Source organism: Anguilla rostrata, chromosome 14, assembly GCF_018555375.3.
Source record: "Anguilla rostrata isolate EN2019 chromosome 14, ASM1855537v3, whole genome shotgun sequence".
Lineage (NCBI taxonomy): Eukaryota > Metazoa > Chordata > Actinopteri > Anguilliformes > Anguillidae > Anguilla > Anguilla rostrata.
Genome location: NC_057946.1, coordinates 29,927,466 through 29,942,875, shown reverse-complemented (window position 1 = coordinate 29,942,875; position 15,410 = coordinate 29,927,466). Strand labels below are relative to the sequence as shown.

Genomic DNA, 15,410 nt, shown 5'->3' with positions numbered 1-15,410 from the left:
TAAGGAATAACTTTTTCCCTCATGATCCTTAATGAACACGAATTACTGTCTACACCACTTCCAGCAGAAAAACCAGGTCTCCCATCCAAGTACTAACAGCTGAAGCTAAACCCTGCTTTGCTTCAGCCATGAGGCTGCGGAGGGGCAGCAGGGTGATACGCCTCCTAAACTTGAATTATTTTGCTTGTAAACATGAATTACGTCAGGTATAAACATGGCTTACAGTTGATTGGCTTATAACATGGGTTATAAACATCATATACATTGCTTATAAACGTGGATTATGTTGGTTGTAAACAGATTATAAAGCTGATGCCACTGGGGGGTATTGGTGGATTCTGGCTCCTCTGACTGCTTTCTCTGCTGCCCACCCCACCCCACCTCGCCCCTCCCCCCCCCCCACACAGAGCACCTGGTGACGCTGCCACACGTGCAGAAGTACCTGATGTCCGTGCACTACATCGAGGAGCTGCAGAAGTTTGTGGAGGACGACAACTACAAGTAAGCGGAGCGCGAGCTGCGCTTCTCTCCGTCCCAGCCGGAGCCGCACGCCCCCGTCCCGTCTTTTCCCAAACACAGCCCTGGCACAGGGCAGCGTGTCTGAACCAAAAACCGAAACTGTAAAATCCAGGTCATCGTCTGCTACATGTAACACAATGCTACGGAAACCCCCAAGCAGGTCGTTTATGGCCGTGTTGACTGTCCGTATGAGCGTGTGCGGCAGGTCTTACTGCATGATGTAATGAGTAGTGTGGATTGATGTGCTGCACAAAATGAAAGGCAGCATGAGCTCATGGGTAATACGAATTGACCGATAGTATGAATTGAGTGTGAATTCAGTCATACCAAGAGCATCATGATTCAACTGTGCTACTCCGTTTCACATCTGTGAAACTGAACCCTGTTTCTTAGACTATACTCTTGTCTGTTCTGATGTGACGAGGATCATGTCTAATGTTGATCTCAGTGTAGGTCGGGGCTGCCCAGCCCCTGTTCCTGGAGATCTACTGTGTTGTAGGTATTAACATCATCCCTAATTTGGGACACTGAATGAGGTGTGCCTTGTTAGGGTTGGAGTGAAAACCTACAGGTAGGTAGATCTCCAAAACCAGGGTTGAGAAACAGTGGTGTAGATCATCACTAATGCTTATCTCTAAGGCTTCCAGGTCGGGCTTCCCCCTGGTCTCTCACACTGTACAGACTGTCTCCTGATCGTGGTTATGAAACAACTTCACCATAGCAGAGAGAAGCCAGTCCACTTCCCGGAACGATGGACCCATAAATATCATTTGGCACAGCTTGTATTTTTAGCTTCCCTCAGAAAAAGCCATTAGCCAATAAAGCGTTTCAGCTTTGGTGATGGCTGTTTTTTCATGATTTGTTCTGGCTGCTGTCACGTAGCTGAAGGCATTAGATATATGATCATGATGAAGGCCTCCATCAAGTGAAACTCAGGCTGTTGTGTGGCTGATCTCTTTTCCTTGCCTTGGAAGCCCCCCACCCCTCCCACCCCAAAAAAAAGTTTATATGTTGAGACACTCTGTGGAGAGGGGCCAACTCAACCCCCACCCCCCGCCACCTCACGTGACTGTGTTTTCCAGTTTGATTTGCACACCACGAACTCCTATAAGTCACCCTTGGTAGTTCTCTGCAGTAGAATCACAAGTATCTCTTTTCTGGAATGCTTTGGAACACTCAAAATGGCAATTTTCCACATTCTCAATAGTCCACAGTAGGTTAAAGGGCATGTATGTGTGTGTGTGTGTCTGTATGAGAGAGCGAGTGTATGTGTGTGTGTGTGTGTGTGTGTGTCTGTATGAGAGAGTGAGTGTATGTGTGTGTGTGTCTGTATGAGAGAGCGAGTGTATTTGTGTGTGTGTGTGTGTGTGTGTGTGTCTGTATGAGAGAGCGAGTGTATGTGTGTGTGTGTGTGTGTGTCTGTATGACAGAGCGAGTGTATTTGTGTGTGTGTGTGTGTCTGTATGAGAGAGCGAGTGTATGTGTGTGTGTGTGTGTGTGTGTCTGTATGACAGAGCGAGTGTATTTGTGTGTGTGTGTGTGTGTCTGTATGAGAGAGCGAGTGTATGTGTGTGTGTGAGAGAGAGAGAAAGAGAGCGTGTGTTTGTGTGTGTGTACCAAGCCACCAAGTCTCAGTGCGGGTGGATCTGATGTATGATTCTTCCTCCCTCTTCTCATTTTCTCTGTTTTTATTATTATTATTATGAAGCATTAATAAAAAAGACATCCATCCATCCATCTATGACAGTGGCGGCAGGGTTTGCAAAGCCAAACAGAGCACATAAACCACCACAACGTTTTTTCCTAGCATTCATCAAAAAAAATAATCCTCATGAAGGCTGTTTTTCTGCCATTCGTATGGTTCTCACGTTTTCCCTGTTTCCGAGCCTCAAGGAAACACTGGTTTTGGGTTCTGCTGGACATATGGGTTCCCACTCAGTCAATGGGTTTTGGCGGATCTGACACCCCCCATACCCCCACTGGGATACCCCCTCCATTCAGTGCATGGCGGGAGGAGGGGCAAAGGTTTGGCATTAAAAAGAACTACCTCATGCCAGGAAAACTTAATGAAATCTGGCAGTGCTTTTGGTTGTTTTGATGGTATTTCATAGATATGGCAGCTGTTCCTACTGGAGGAAAACATGCTGTTGACTTCCAGTTAATGACAGAAAGCGTTGGGTCAGTCCTGTGGCACACATCTCCTTGGTGGCGCTGGTCTTATAGTGGCTTATCGTTGCTGTAGTGTTGGTTTTCTGACCATGTGAACTTAACCTTCCGGAAGTCACTTTGGCTAAGAGCATCTGCTAAATGGCTTTACTGTAAAAGTATATGTCTAGTTTGTTTTTGTGTGTGTGTGTATGCGTGTGTGTGCCTGTGTGCGTGTGTGTGTGTGTTTGTGTTTGCATGCCTATGTGCCTGTGTGTGTGCATGCATGCATGTGTATTTATGTGTATCGATGTATTTGTATGTGTGTGTACGGTATGCGTGTGCTTGTTGATATTGATCTGTACAGTTTGTGTGTGTGCGTGTGCTTGTGTGGGTGCATGCATGCCTGCATGCATGCATGCATGTGTGTTTGCATGTGTCTGCATGCGTGTCTGCTGTGTGCGAGCATGCGTGTGTGTGCATGTGCGTGTATGTGTGTACGTGTGTGTGTCACATTGTGACTCCAGCCACAGTGTGTCCTGCAGCTGCAAGGAAGTGAGTCACACCATCTGTCGTCAGCTGAAATGATTTCCGTGATTTTTCTCTTTAACAGCAGGCTAACTCGAGCGCTTTGAAAGCTTGGGCCTAGAAGAGCAGCCAGCGTTGGGATGTCATCTCTGCAGTTTGTGTTAATGCATCAAGCTGCGTGCTCTCCTTTAAAGTGAGGTCATCCTGGTGAAGTGAGTCACTGCAGGGCTGCTCAAAGACGCTCTCCTTGGGGCGATACAGATGAGCAGCTACAGCTGTGAATTACTTGAGTGAAAAACCATGAGCAGCACTTCATCTGTCCTCTTTAAGATCTCTGTCCTCCCGCCTAATTTTTTAAATTTCATTGAGTTTTCACTCAAGAAATTTCAATGATCTACCCCCGTCCAGCCAGCACCTGTTTTCTGGAAGAAAAAAGTGTCTCAAAGGGTCAAAGCGTTTTTCCAAAGTTTTTTTATCCTTTTTTTTGCTTTTTCTCCAGTGCTATAATGACCAATCATACGCTACATTTCCAACAGTATGTGGACACCCCTTCTAATTAGTGGTTTCAGCTATTTCGGCTGAAGTCCAACTCCATATTAATGCCCATGGTTTTGGAATGAGATGTTTAATTAAGTACAGATGGGTGTGATGTTCAGGTGTCCTGTGTTTCGGGGGTAACTACCCCCTTTGGGATGCAGCAGCACTGGACGCTAGTATGTGCAGGCATGCACAGATTCAGAGAGCATAGAGCACGTTAAATACTTGGATTGTTCAGCAGTTTCATATAAAGGTAAAGGGAAAATTTGCTCAACCTGCTAGACTTGCTCAACATTACATTTTTTTTTTGCCATGTCAAATTTCCACCCAAATTTGGAATGGTTTTCAGCCTTGCTCCTGAGACAGTCCTTGCTGCCAGTTCGGGAGAGTTATGGCATCTGCAGTTCTCCTCCCAAAAAAAACGACAGATTAGGATTAATCCAAAAAACTAAACTCTGACAATGACTGATCCAATGAAATTACACTTTAGCTGTTGACAGTTTTAGAATAACATTTTAATTGAGCATGTTTCAAAAAGTAAACTCTGAAGCTACAGATAAATGATGTTGTTTCGGTTTAGTGGTTCTGAAGAAAGGAGACCATCTGCTTCTGATGGAGAGTGTGGTGCGGTAACGTTTGGCATTGGCCAACATGGCCGCCGCTGATCCAGCCGAGCGTGGCATTTATGTAAACACGACACTGAGTAATCAAGGTTTGCGCTCTACATTACAAATCCCTAAAACATCCCAAGTCCCTCCAAGTCAATGTCACGCAGATCAGTCACACTTTACAATGGAAACAGTTGATTACATGTGGAATAAACAGGAATAAAAGCAAGCTGCCCCAGCAACGGAGCAGTCCGTCAAAGTTCTGAATGTTCAGAGATAAAAGAAAATAATAAATCATGTGCTGAAATTAAGTTCTTAAAATGCTTAAAATGCACCATATGAAAATCTTTGTTGTAATTGGTGACATTAAGTCCTGCTGGCTTTCATTAAATGTTGCAGACATGCTTGGTTTTGTTACATAGACATCGGTGGATCCAGTCCCAGGCCTGTATTCACAAGGCATTACAGCATTATCATGTAGGATCAGTTTTGCCTCATAATGGTTATGATTGGGATGTGAACTAAGGAAATCTGATCCCAGATCTATACCTCGATGCAGATCTTTTGTGAATGCATGCTCTGGCTCATTCAAATGACCTGCCACTGGGTCATCCTTTTCATGGGATAACACTGCTCTCTTCTTCCCTATAACATTACCTCCCGCTCTCTCTGATTCACATGGTGTTGAACAGGAATGCTGCCATTGGTCCAGAGCAATCAGCCTTCTAATAGTCTGTCATAACCTCTAAACCACTCAACAAAACTGAACAAACCACAAATGTTTATTTGACATCAATAACAACACCTACTTCATTTTCCTCAAAAACTCGTATGCCATAAATGGAATGGTGAGTTTCCTTACAGTGCGCATGTTTTCTTGTGTGTTTGCTGTATGCAGTTGTTACTATTCATTTTCACCGTGTTACATTCCCTTGCTCTGTGAGTCTGCGTGCCTGGATCAGGATTAGGTGTAAACAAAAGTTTGAATTTATTAAGAGTAAAACAAAGAAAAAAAGGGGAAAATGTGGCGGATGAGGGAGACACTGCTCCTGCAGTGTCTGCTGGCTGAGAGGGAGAGAAAGAGAGAGAGAGAGGCAGAGGAGGGGCTTTTAAGCACTCAGGTGCATCCCCACAGGTGCCTCTCAATTCGCAGATTTAAACGCACACAGACAGTCTAGTTGTATTTCCAGGACATAACAACCGCAAGGAGTTTTGCGCTCTGTAGGGAGTTTGACACCCTAATCAGAACCATCGCCACTCACCCCAGAGGCTTTCTACCCTCACTGATTTAAATGTCCCGATGTTTTCGCCCTCCGGGATTGTGTGGAAAGTGTACAGTATGCAGAAACCACATGTCAAAAATATTGAACTAAATCTTTCATTGCTGTGGATTGCAACAGAAAAAAAAATTTGTCAAAAGAAAATTTTAAACCCTGTTGGTCTGCTGGCATGAAAAAGTAAATTGGTACTGCGTGTAAACTAAGTCCCCCCAGATCTGGGATTTAGAGTCGTATTTATGAATGCAAGCGGACGGACGGTTCGTACCATGGTTGTTTGCTTTGGAGCTACATGTGGATTTATTAGGGATCAGTAATACGTATTTTCCAGAAGGGCACAGTCCGTGATAATTATCAGACGCAGGAGACTCAATGCCAGTCTTCTTCATTTGTTTCAAGTGCAGTCTGCTCAAAAGCAAGCTCTCCGCCAGAGTCGCTGTGGGTAAGAGCATCTGCTACGTGCCTGAGTGCAGTATGTCACTGTGGTTTTTTTTTATTCCCCAAATTAAGCCGTGTTCCTCACTTCCAAGACTCGTGTTGTGTAACAAGACAAGATCTGGGATGCCTTATCCTGTCATCGATATTCGGAAGCCGTCAGTACTTTAATTAATTGCGCAAAGAACAGTGATTACCCCCCCCCCCCTCCAAAGTATGTACGTTAGAATTGTTACAGCCTGTGCCTTTGTGTGTTTGGATGTGTGCAGTACCAATTTTAGGTCCACATCCACTAACACGTACTTGTAGTGCAGAGTTTATGTGTCAAACTAGTCACGCCAGATGCTATAAAATATGAACCTGCATTACTGGTACCCAGCTGTGTTGTGTATGTATGTGTATGAAATCTATGTTGCATTAGCCAGTACAGTAACATAACGACAAAAATGCGCTACAGATTTTTATACTGCTATTGTTGATATTTTGTTAAACCCTCACTTTCTTTTTGACTTTAAAGCAGTCCTTTCACTGCGGGACACGGCCTTAATTTTATTGCACAGTGATGCTTTGTTTTAGTTACATTAGATGAATAATGTATCTGCTGTTACTCCATTCTTGTTGTATTGGCTGCTCTGTAAATGAATCGGGATAAACGTGGCTGTTAAATTACTATTAAACAAAAAATCCCTCGACACAGTTGTAACTTTTTTGGTCTTCCTTAATACACCCCTGTGTGTGTACACTTAAGTTTATGTCAGCAAATATCAATTATTTTTGTTTATTATTGGAGTCAAATCATTTTTTCCCAGCCTAGCTTTTAGCCTGTTATGGTTACGTCATTTATCTCTTGGTGGCTCTACACACATGGTGCACAGGTGTGCTTTTGTTAGCATGGCGTATAGTGATGTTGCTTTTGTCTATCACTCTTGAGCTCTTTGTCTGTGTTGCCATGGTGCACAAGTATTTACTTGTGCGTGTCTGTATGTTTTTCAGCATAATGTGTTTTCAGTGATGTGCTAATCTGTATTTAAGAGTTGTCAATGAATTGACCAGCTTAGTAGACACTGGGCTTTTAGTAGACGCTGTCATCCAGAGAGGTTTACACAGCATGACTATATACACACAATCCATTTATACAGCTGGATGCTTATTGAAGCAGTTCAGGTAAAGTACCTTGCTCAAAGGTACAATGTCAGTGCCTCACCTGGGAGTTGAACCTGCACAGTCACTGTTGCACTACGCTCAGTCCAGAGGGAGACAGGCACCCTGGAGTGATCTCAGGGGTGAGCAGGGGTGCCTGGTCATATCTGAGAAGGGTTAGTGTAGACTCCAACAAAAACCTGAAACCACACCGCGCCATTTTGGTAAGATCAGGAGCCCCTGGTCTAAGCCGGTTATGGGCCGGTTCTCACAATTATGTATTCCTACTGTATGTTTACATATTCCTTTACTTCTGTTTGTGTGCATCTCACCATGAGGACATTACAAATGTGTTTTTTGTCTGTTGCCTGGCGACAGGCCACAGCCTGAGCCTCGCCCCCCTCTGTGATGCAGTGACACTCTGTGCTGATTGAGGCTGTCTGTGTTACAGGCTTTCCCTGAGGATTGAACCTGGAAATGGCCTGACCTCCTCTAAGGAAGACCTTGCAGGTAATGTGACAACACACTTATGCACACGTATGCACACGCCTGCGCGCACACACACACACGCATACAAACACTTGCCCACTCACACTCAGAACACACTCACACATTATGTGTGTGTGTGTGTGTGTGTGTGAGCGTGTGTTTGCATATGTGCATGTGTATTTCACTGCAGGAACACAGACGAGAAAACTATAAGCAACAATGGCTAAACTGTAATGTGCCGACGTGCTGTAAGGTATTATGTTTCCTGCTTCAAACACTAGGACAGTAGCCCTGCTGGGGTGGGAGCGTAAGGCACAGACTGTCCCAGTTTGCCCCAGTTTGTTTCCTTTCTTGTACACTTCCTGTGGGACTCACGCACTGAACCTTTAGCAGTGGAAGAATGATGTCACCGGCCTCCTATCCCAGCCGGCAGTGCATGAGTTATCGCATGCCTTTTAAAAGGTGACCGCCTGCCTGTTTAAATCATCACACGAACACATGAACAAACCAGAGAGGGGGAAATGGTGGCCTGGCTCCCCAAAGGAAGCTGAAATGAACACAGACTGTTAGCCAGCAGGCTCTCACTGCTAATCACCACCCTGCAGCTGGGCCTTACCCACACATTTCCATGCAATTAATACACTAATTAATTATTTTCCCTTGGTAATTATCCCTGGCTGCGAATGCCAGGTGACGCGAGGTGTCTGGAATGCCACCAGATGGGACTTGGGCTGGTCCTGAGCGGAGAGGGAAAATAGTAAACGAAACCTCATCAAATGGGACAGTGATGGAAGTGGGGAGGTCATGGGTCAGAGGTCACAGAAAGTCTGTCAGTGAGGGTAATTAGTGGGAATGAGCGTCATTCATCCAAACAATGGGTCTTTAATACTCACCTGCTGCTGCTGTTCTGTGTGTGTGTGTGTGTTTGTTTGTGTGTGTGTGTGTTTGTGTGTGTGTGCGCGTGCGCATGCGTGTGAGTGCGTTTGTTCGGGTAGGAAGAGCAGACCAGCTTTAACTTGTACAATGAGTTTCAATCTATACAAAACTACTGGTGAATTAATACAGGGTTAGTGTCTGTATCGGTAAAAGGTTACAGTTTTTTTAACAATATGTTTGAAAAGACTGTCATGGTAACCATCAAACAGTGCCCCCCCCCCCCTTTTCATGAATGCAGGGCATTCTAATTACAGGCCTGACATATTGATGGTCTGTCCCATTAAAAACCCCCCGCTTGAGTTTTATTAAATGCTTGGTGGCTTGCGTTGTCTCGTTTAGGCTAAAAATCTATGAAATCTGTAAGACGTTTGCTTCCAAAAAAAAATAACCAGACGAAACAAGCAAGTCAGATTTGGCTGCAGGTTTGACGTAGGTTGTGGATTTCAGTCAAAGCGGCCAATCATCTACTGTTTGCACTCCTTGCAACATATGTTCAGTGGCCATTCTTTAACAGTTGTCGCAGGTGCAACAGTTTACATTCTCAGACGAATCGATCAGTCGTATAATTTCCACAAACACGTTTTATTCACAGGATAATTGCTTTGATGGGGCAATTTTAATCTTATCCGCTACAATTATCATCAGCTACAATATGTAAGTAAAAGTTATAATACCTGTCAAGAACAAATTCACAAAATTATTCATAGAGGCATAAAAATAGTACTCATGGACATAAGCTCTGAATGCGCTTTCCAGCTCTCTGGCTAAGTAGCCTGTGATGTGATAGGTAACTCACAGTATAGTTTACCATTGCAGGGCTCTTGGTTCTTGAACCGGCTCCTCTTTCATGGTTTGAATTTATGAACCCGACTCTGGAACATGTACGGTTTAATCCCTGCTGGATAATTTATGGAGACCATGTTCACTTTTCGAGTAGGAGTTGCGATGAGATTCCAGAGGTGCTCCTGTCATTTCTGGTTAGATAATCCATCGAGGCGGAGATTGCACAAAACCTCTAGCACCCTCAAGAAACGGTCTGTTCTGCTTGAGAGGAGAGAAACTCCCTGATTTTTTTTTTTTAACGCTATCAACAAGTTCGATAGGCCTTGTGGGATAAAATAAAATTGTTGAGAAAATAGAACAAGTGGGGACCTTTAATGGCTAATCCCTGCCTTCCCTTAGTGAGTGGCTGCAGTGGCGGACGGTGCAGCCAGGATCACGAGCTGTCGCCTGGTCATTAGACCTGCTTACACGAGAGGAGCGATCTGCTGGAGCCCCAGTGAGATCAGACAGCCCAATCAGAGCTGCAGTTTGACTTTACCAACTGTCACTCGGCAGCCTGGCTGTTAGACTGCTCACCAATGAGAGCAGGTCTGAGACCGTTACCACACGGGCCCTTTTACAGTGTGATGGGATCTTGTTTCATTTACCGCACGCTGTGTTTTTGCCACAGGAACATGACATCCTTCTGATGTTTGCAGTAGCAAACAGACGGTGTTGTTTTGTGTAAGATTCGCTTGATTCGATTTTTTTATTAATTTGTGTTTTTTTTTTTGTGCAATTCACATTCTGGGTCACGTGTGTGTTATATGCAAGGTGTCGCTGTGAATCATCGTTGGCAGGGCGAAAAAGATGTGGAAACTTAGGAAACCACAGGGGGTATAGGTGTGTTTAGGTCTTGCCGTTCCGTGCCGATTTGGGATTGGCCGGACCCTGAAGAGGTTTCCATTCAGTATTATATGTATAGTGCAGAGACGCTGTCACAAGTCGAGCCGGGCCAAGATGTTTCTCCTGGGAAGTAGAACAGTCACCAGGCTCTCAGCAAACCCAGCCCAATAAGCCCTGAGCTTCTCGTTTAAAACAGCTCTGTTCACGAGAGAAACCACTCGGAGATCCCTGGGGTAAGAGACCAGATTCTGGCCTCCTCAAGAATGCCTGAACTGTGTTATATCACCATTTCACATTTTATGATTTTGTTTTATGGTACATACTCTATCACAATCCAAGTATTAATCTGAACTATTACGTGAGCCCCCGATGAATTTCTAGAATTTTGAAATATTGCTCCTCCAGCCTTCTCTCCCTCCAGCCACACCCAAAATGCTTCTGGATAATATTTTAAATAATAGTTCATTTGAATGCTGGGATTTTTTTTTTTGAAATCCCAGCATTCAAAGTTGTGTGTGTCATTTACAAAGAATTCACTTACTGTACACTTGTAGGTAAAACTAAATTGGGGAACAGAGTAAAATAATCTACATTTTCATGAAGAGACATTATGGATGCTTTATGTCTCCCTTTATCATTTTTGGCTGTTAGCCTGGTGACGTTGTTGGTTATGTCATGTCTGGCATAAAATGTTGCGTAAGGAGGTGTTATGTCACCTCCTTATGCAATCAAGCCATTGGGACATGTTTATGAAGGCATTGTACATGCAATATAAAGCTTTTATGAGAAACACTGTGTTTAAAGTATGACCGAATATCTGTATTTTAGCTATACATAGTACGGAAATTATATACGAGGGAAAAAAGTTCAAATTTAATTTCAGATTTCATACTCGCACTTTGAGGACCACCCGTCCCATACCCGCGCATTGGGTAACTTTTTCCTCGGCATCCTGGACAGAATCCTAAAACAGCGCTCTCACCCACTCCGCTGGTCAGCCACCTGGCCTGTCAGAGACGCCCTGGTCCCGTGGGTCTCACGCCCCTCAACCAGCCCAAATTACCGCCCTTGGAGCCGCCACGGCGAACGGCCCGGTTTAAGTGGAGGCACTTCGTTTCGGCTGAAGTGCGTCGCCCCAGGGGCAGAAGCGATGATTGCGCTTCCGGTAATTTCCGGGCAGGCCCATACCCTCGTACCGGCGGGGGCTGTTTGAGTTTTAAGCTTTTGAGTCGGGCCCCACGGGGCTCGTGTGCCTCCCTGTCCTGAGGGAGGCGCGTTTGCTCACCTGGCGCAGCCGGCCGAGTGCATCGTGGGAACTGGGATAAGGGCACGACTGTGACTTTGGTGGTTTCCAGAGTCCGTTCCGGCGGCTCACTAATTTCGGAAAACTACTCTGGGCCCGTTAAAAACCGCACGCACCGGTGTTTCCTCCCGTCGGCTGCGTGTTTTTACTCTTGATGAGTGGGGTTGGAGAGGTTGTGGGGGGGGGCGGGCGGTGGGGGGGCGGGGGGTGCTGCTAGTCATGAGCTCGTCGCCATCACCCTCTCTGTTAGCTGTGTTCTTAGGTGCTTTGGGAAAACTGGCCAACTATTTTTATAATGAGGTTTTTTTTTTTTTCCTCAAGTAATGAGGGACTGTCAAGTCGTTTTACTCCAGGTGTAGCTGCTGATTTTCCCAAGCGCTTGTGAAATGGCTCTTAGACCAGTTACAGAATTTGTTTTTGAAAAGTATAGCCTGTTCAGGTTTCCAGGGTAACTGAGTGTTCTTTGTGATGTGCACTGTAGGCCACTTACCTGCTTTTAAAAACTTCTCCGGTACTTCAACTCGCCACAGCACAGTGTTTCATTTTAAACACAGCTTTATTTCTAGTTTCCCCAAGTTTAAAATGGCTGACCATGACTGTAGACATGTCCCATCACCACCACATGTCCCATGTCCCATCCATCACTCCTGAAGGGTCAGTCCACATCTTGTACGTGTCATTCGAGAGACTGAATTCTGAGCTGATATTCTGAACTTGATAACGAGTGGGTTTTAAGAAAAGTGTGGCCTGAACCTCTCACTCAACCTGAAAGAAGTGCAGACACGGTCAGTTAAAGGGGATAGAAGGTGGCTGGTCATAAACGGTCATTGATAAACCGTAACAGCCGCCTTTAAAGATCATTTAAAAAAATTAAGTAATAAATTCAAACATTTTATTTATTTATTTATTTATTTATTTATTTATTTTATTTAACCTTTATTTACCCAGTGTAGGTTTGCTGAGCACGGATGCTCTTTTGCAGGAACGCCCTGCTTCACACTCATACACATTCACACCTGGGAGCTGCCCAGTACAACCACAATCCTCTATTGTTGGCCGCTGAGCAGCTCCACTGGAGGGAGAGAACATTTTTTAGCCAATTAAATCAGGGGATGATTAGGTGGCAAGTTTTTGCGAGACCAGATCTGGGATTTTAGCCAGGACCCCGGGGAACCTCCTACTCTTTACTCTTTAATGACCACAGTGAGTCAGGACCTCGGTTTAACGTCTCATCTGAAAGACGGATTTGAGGAAGGAGAGCATTCTTTGGACCAAAAAAAACTGTATTTATTCCTGGGACCTGTCCTTTCAAGTCTTCGTGCGTAGACATTCCCCATCATTTTCCATCCCTCCATTTTCCCCCCTTCACATAGTTGTCACTGGAACTAGGCTCCTCCCCTACTGTATCCTGATTGGTGAAATTGATCTGCCCATCAAACATATTTCCACCCAACCCCACCACTGCAAACGTGTTATTTATTTATTGAGCCTTTAAATATTGCCTGATGTTGAAAGCCTCTTTTTTCCAAGAGTGAAACCTGGAAAGAATGTCAACCGGGATAAAAAAGATATGAATTTCAGCTTGTACACATGCCAATCACAATAGAAAACCATTCAAAGGCAGGGTACGTCCAAGCGGAAGTCATTGCTTTAAAAGAAAAAAAAAGGGAATAGTCTGAGCATCGGAACAAAGTGGAGCTTGTGTTAAACTGTCAAAGCCGTGCACATAGGGAATATCTCTCTGTGTGTTACAGCCGTGGAGGCTGCCGGTTTGCTGGAGGTGATTTGTAAGCGTGCGGTGAGCACCAGCGGGGGTGGAACCATCTGGGGCCCAGCTGCGGGCCCAGAGGGGCAGCCTTGTTCTGGAAGTTTCCGTCCACTGGCTCTAATATCATCTCTTAAATCTCTTACACCCCGCTCCCCCCCCCCTTCCTCTGTCCTCCTGTCCCAGGACCCTCTGAAGTGTCCTTCTCAGACAGGTACAGCCGTCGCCCGACCTGTCCTGACACCTCCACGTGCCACCACCTGCCGACCCCGCCCCCGTCCCGCCACAGGAAGAGCCACAGCCTGGGAAGCAAGTGAGACTCTCTGCCGCCCCCTACAGATAGCTGTTACACTGTTGTCGTGCACTTGTCTGTCCCCACTACTAACAGGCTACTGCTAATACATCATTATTACATCACCTGACTGCCACTTAATGGCAATCTACTGCTATTACATTGATATTATGTCATTATTACACCACCTGTCTGCCACTTACAAACACCTGCTATTGTTTTGCTATCACACCGTTATTGTACCACCTGTCTGCCTCCTATGGGCTGGCTACAGCTATCACACTGTTCTTACACTGTTATTACACCCCATGTTATTTTGGGGATTCCAAAACCTTTAAAGTTCAAGGCCCCCATACAGGGGTTCCCAAACGTTCATGAGCCCACATCCTACGCTATGACTAATACTTCGGCAAAGGGCTGTGGAGAGGGTTCTGTTGTCTATGGTAACGAGACGCCAAACTGCTGATGTTCACATGTGTGAAAACATTGCGGCGCCTGGTGAAATTACAGAGAAATCTGGGAGGAATAAACTTTATCTACTTTCGTTTAAAAAATTCAAACGCAAACGGAAAAAGAAGGTGGTCTGTCACTCAGATAAACTGAAAATAATGACGCATTAATGACAATAAATTTCTGTATTTCTTTTGGCTGTCCAATCAACACCGTGCAACAAAGTATCTGCGACATATCAAAATTCTAGAGGTACGCGACACTGAAAAAGTGTTGTGCAATGCTTTTTTTCATCGAAAATACAACATTTGTGCCATGCAACACTTCAAAATGGTCATGCGACAAAGTATAAATCAGGCTTTACAAGCACAGTGTTTAATTTGACTGGACAGGTTAATAGGAATTGATTACAGACAGTAGGTATCTTTGTGTGTTTAACCTCTTTATAACCAAGTTAAACATACAGTCGGTCTCTTTGTGTCTTTAAGTTGTATATAATCAGGTAGGTCAACTGAGAGCTCAATTCTCTTTAGCAGTGATGACCTTGGCACTGTGGGATTGTGTAGCCTGTCAAACAGGGGGAGTAAATTGGGGGCCAGATGTAGAGAGATCATTCTCATGGGAATTTGACCAGGACACCACAGTTAGCACCAGTTTTGTTAAGTTCCATGTCATTTTAAATGAACGCAACTTGGTTTAATGTTTCAGCTGAAGGATGGCACCTTCTACAGCACAGTGTCCCCATCACTGTGCTGGGGCATTGGGAGTTGTTCTGTACCAGAGAGAGGAGTAACCCTTACTGACTGATCAACAACCTTTTCCAACAGTTTTTACAAGATGTCTCCCATCCAAGTACAAACCACAAGTATTAACCAAGCCCATGCCTGTTTACAAGGGCGTAGCTACAGTAGGAATTCTGGGCCCCATGAAAGAATATAGCTGTGGGCCCCTAGAATGGTCACCGCCTTCCACCCCACTAGTGACGGTCCCTGGGCTGTTTAGCTTCAGCAGTTAGCCATGGGAGGGGCCAGTGTGTCCCGACTGCTGACTGACTGTTATGCAGCAGCCATCTTCATCCAACACCCACTTCAGGCTGTGACGCTTTTTAACAGCCATACAAGGAAGCGTGTCAATTTTGTGATGCAATTGTTATATCATGGATCTGCGTAAAACACGTAGCTATTTATTACAATATAAATATTTGATAATTACAACGATAACAATTTTGTCAAGTTTATGTAAACCAGACATGGTGGTTTACTTATTTGGTAATTGATTAGAAGTTAGAAATGTAAACAAAGTATTCTTCAAAGATGAA

The 15,410-nt window shown here is 44.8% G+C and overlaps 1 protein-coding gene across 4 annotated transcripts in view; it reads left to right on the top strand.

The window, feature by feature from the left end:
- LOC135239756 (ras-specific guanine nucleotide-releasing factor RalGPS1-like) overlaps positions 1-15,410 on the top strand; it is a 126,586-nt gene that overhangs the window by 100,565 nt on the left and 10,611 nt on the right. For all 4 annotated transcript variants that reach the window (XM_064308690.1, XM_064308692.1, XM_064308691.1 and 1 more), the window contains 3 exons: positions 408-501; positions 7,641-7,699; positions 13,537-13,663. In XM_064308690.1, coding sequence (XP_064164760.1) covers positions 408-501; positions 7,641-7,699; positions 13,537-13,663 — 280 coding nt within the window. The remainder of the gene's footprint in view (positions 1-407; positions 502-7,640; positions 7,700-13,536; positions 13,664-15,410) is intronic.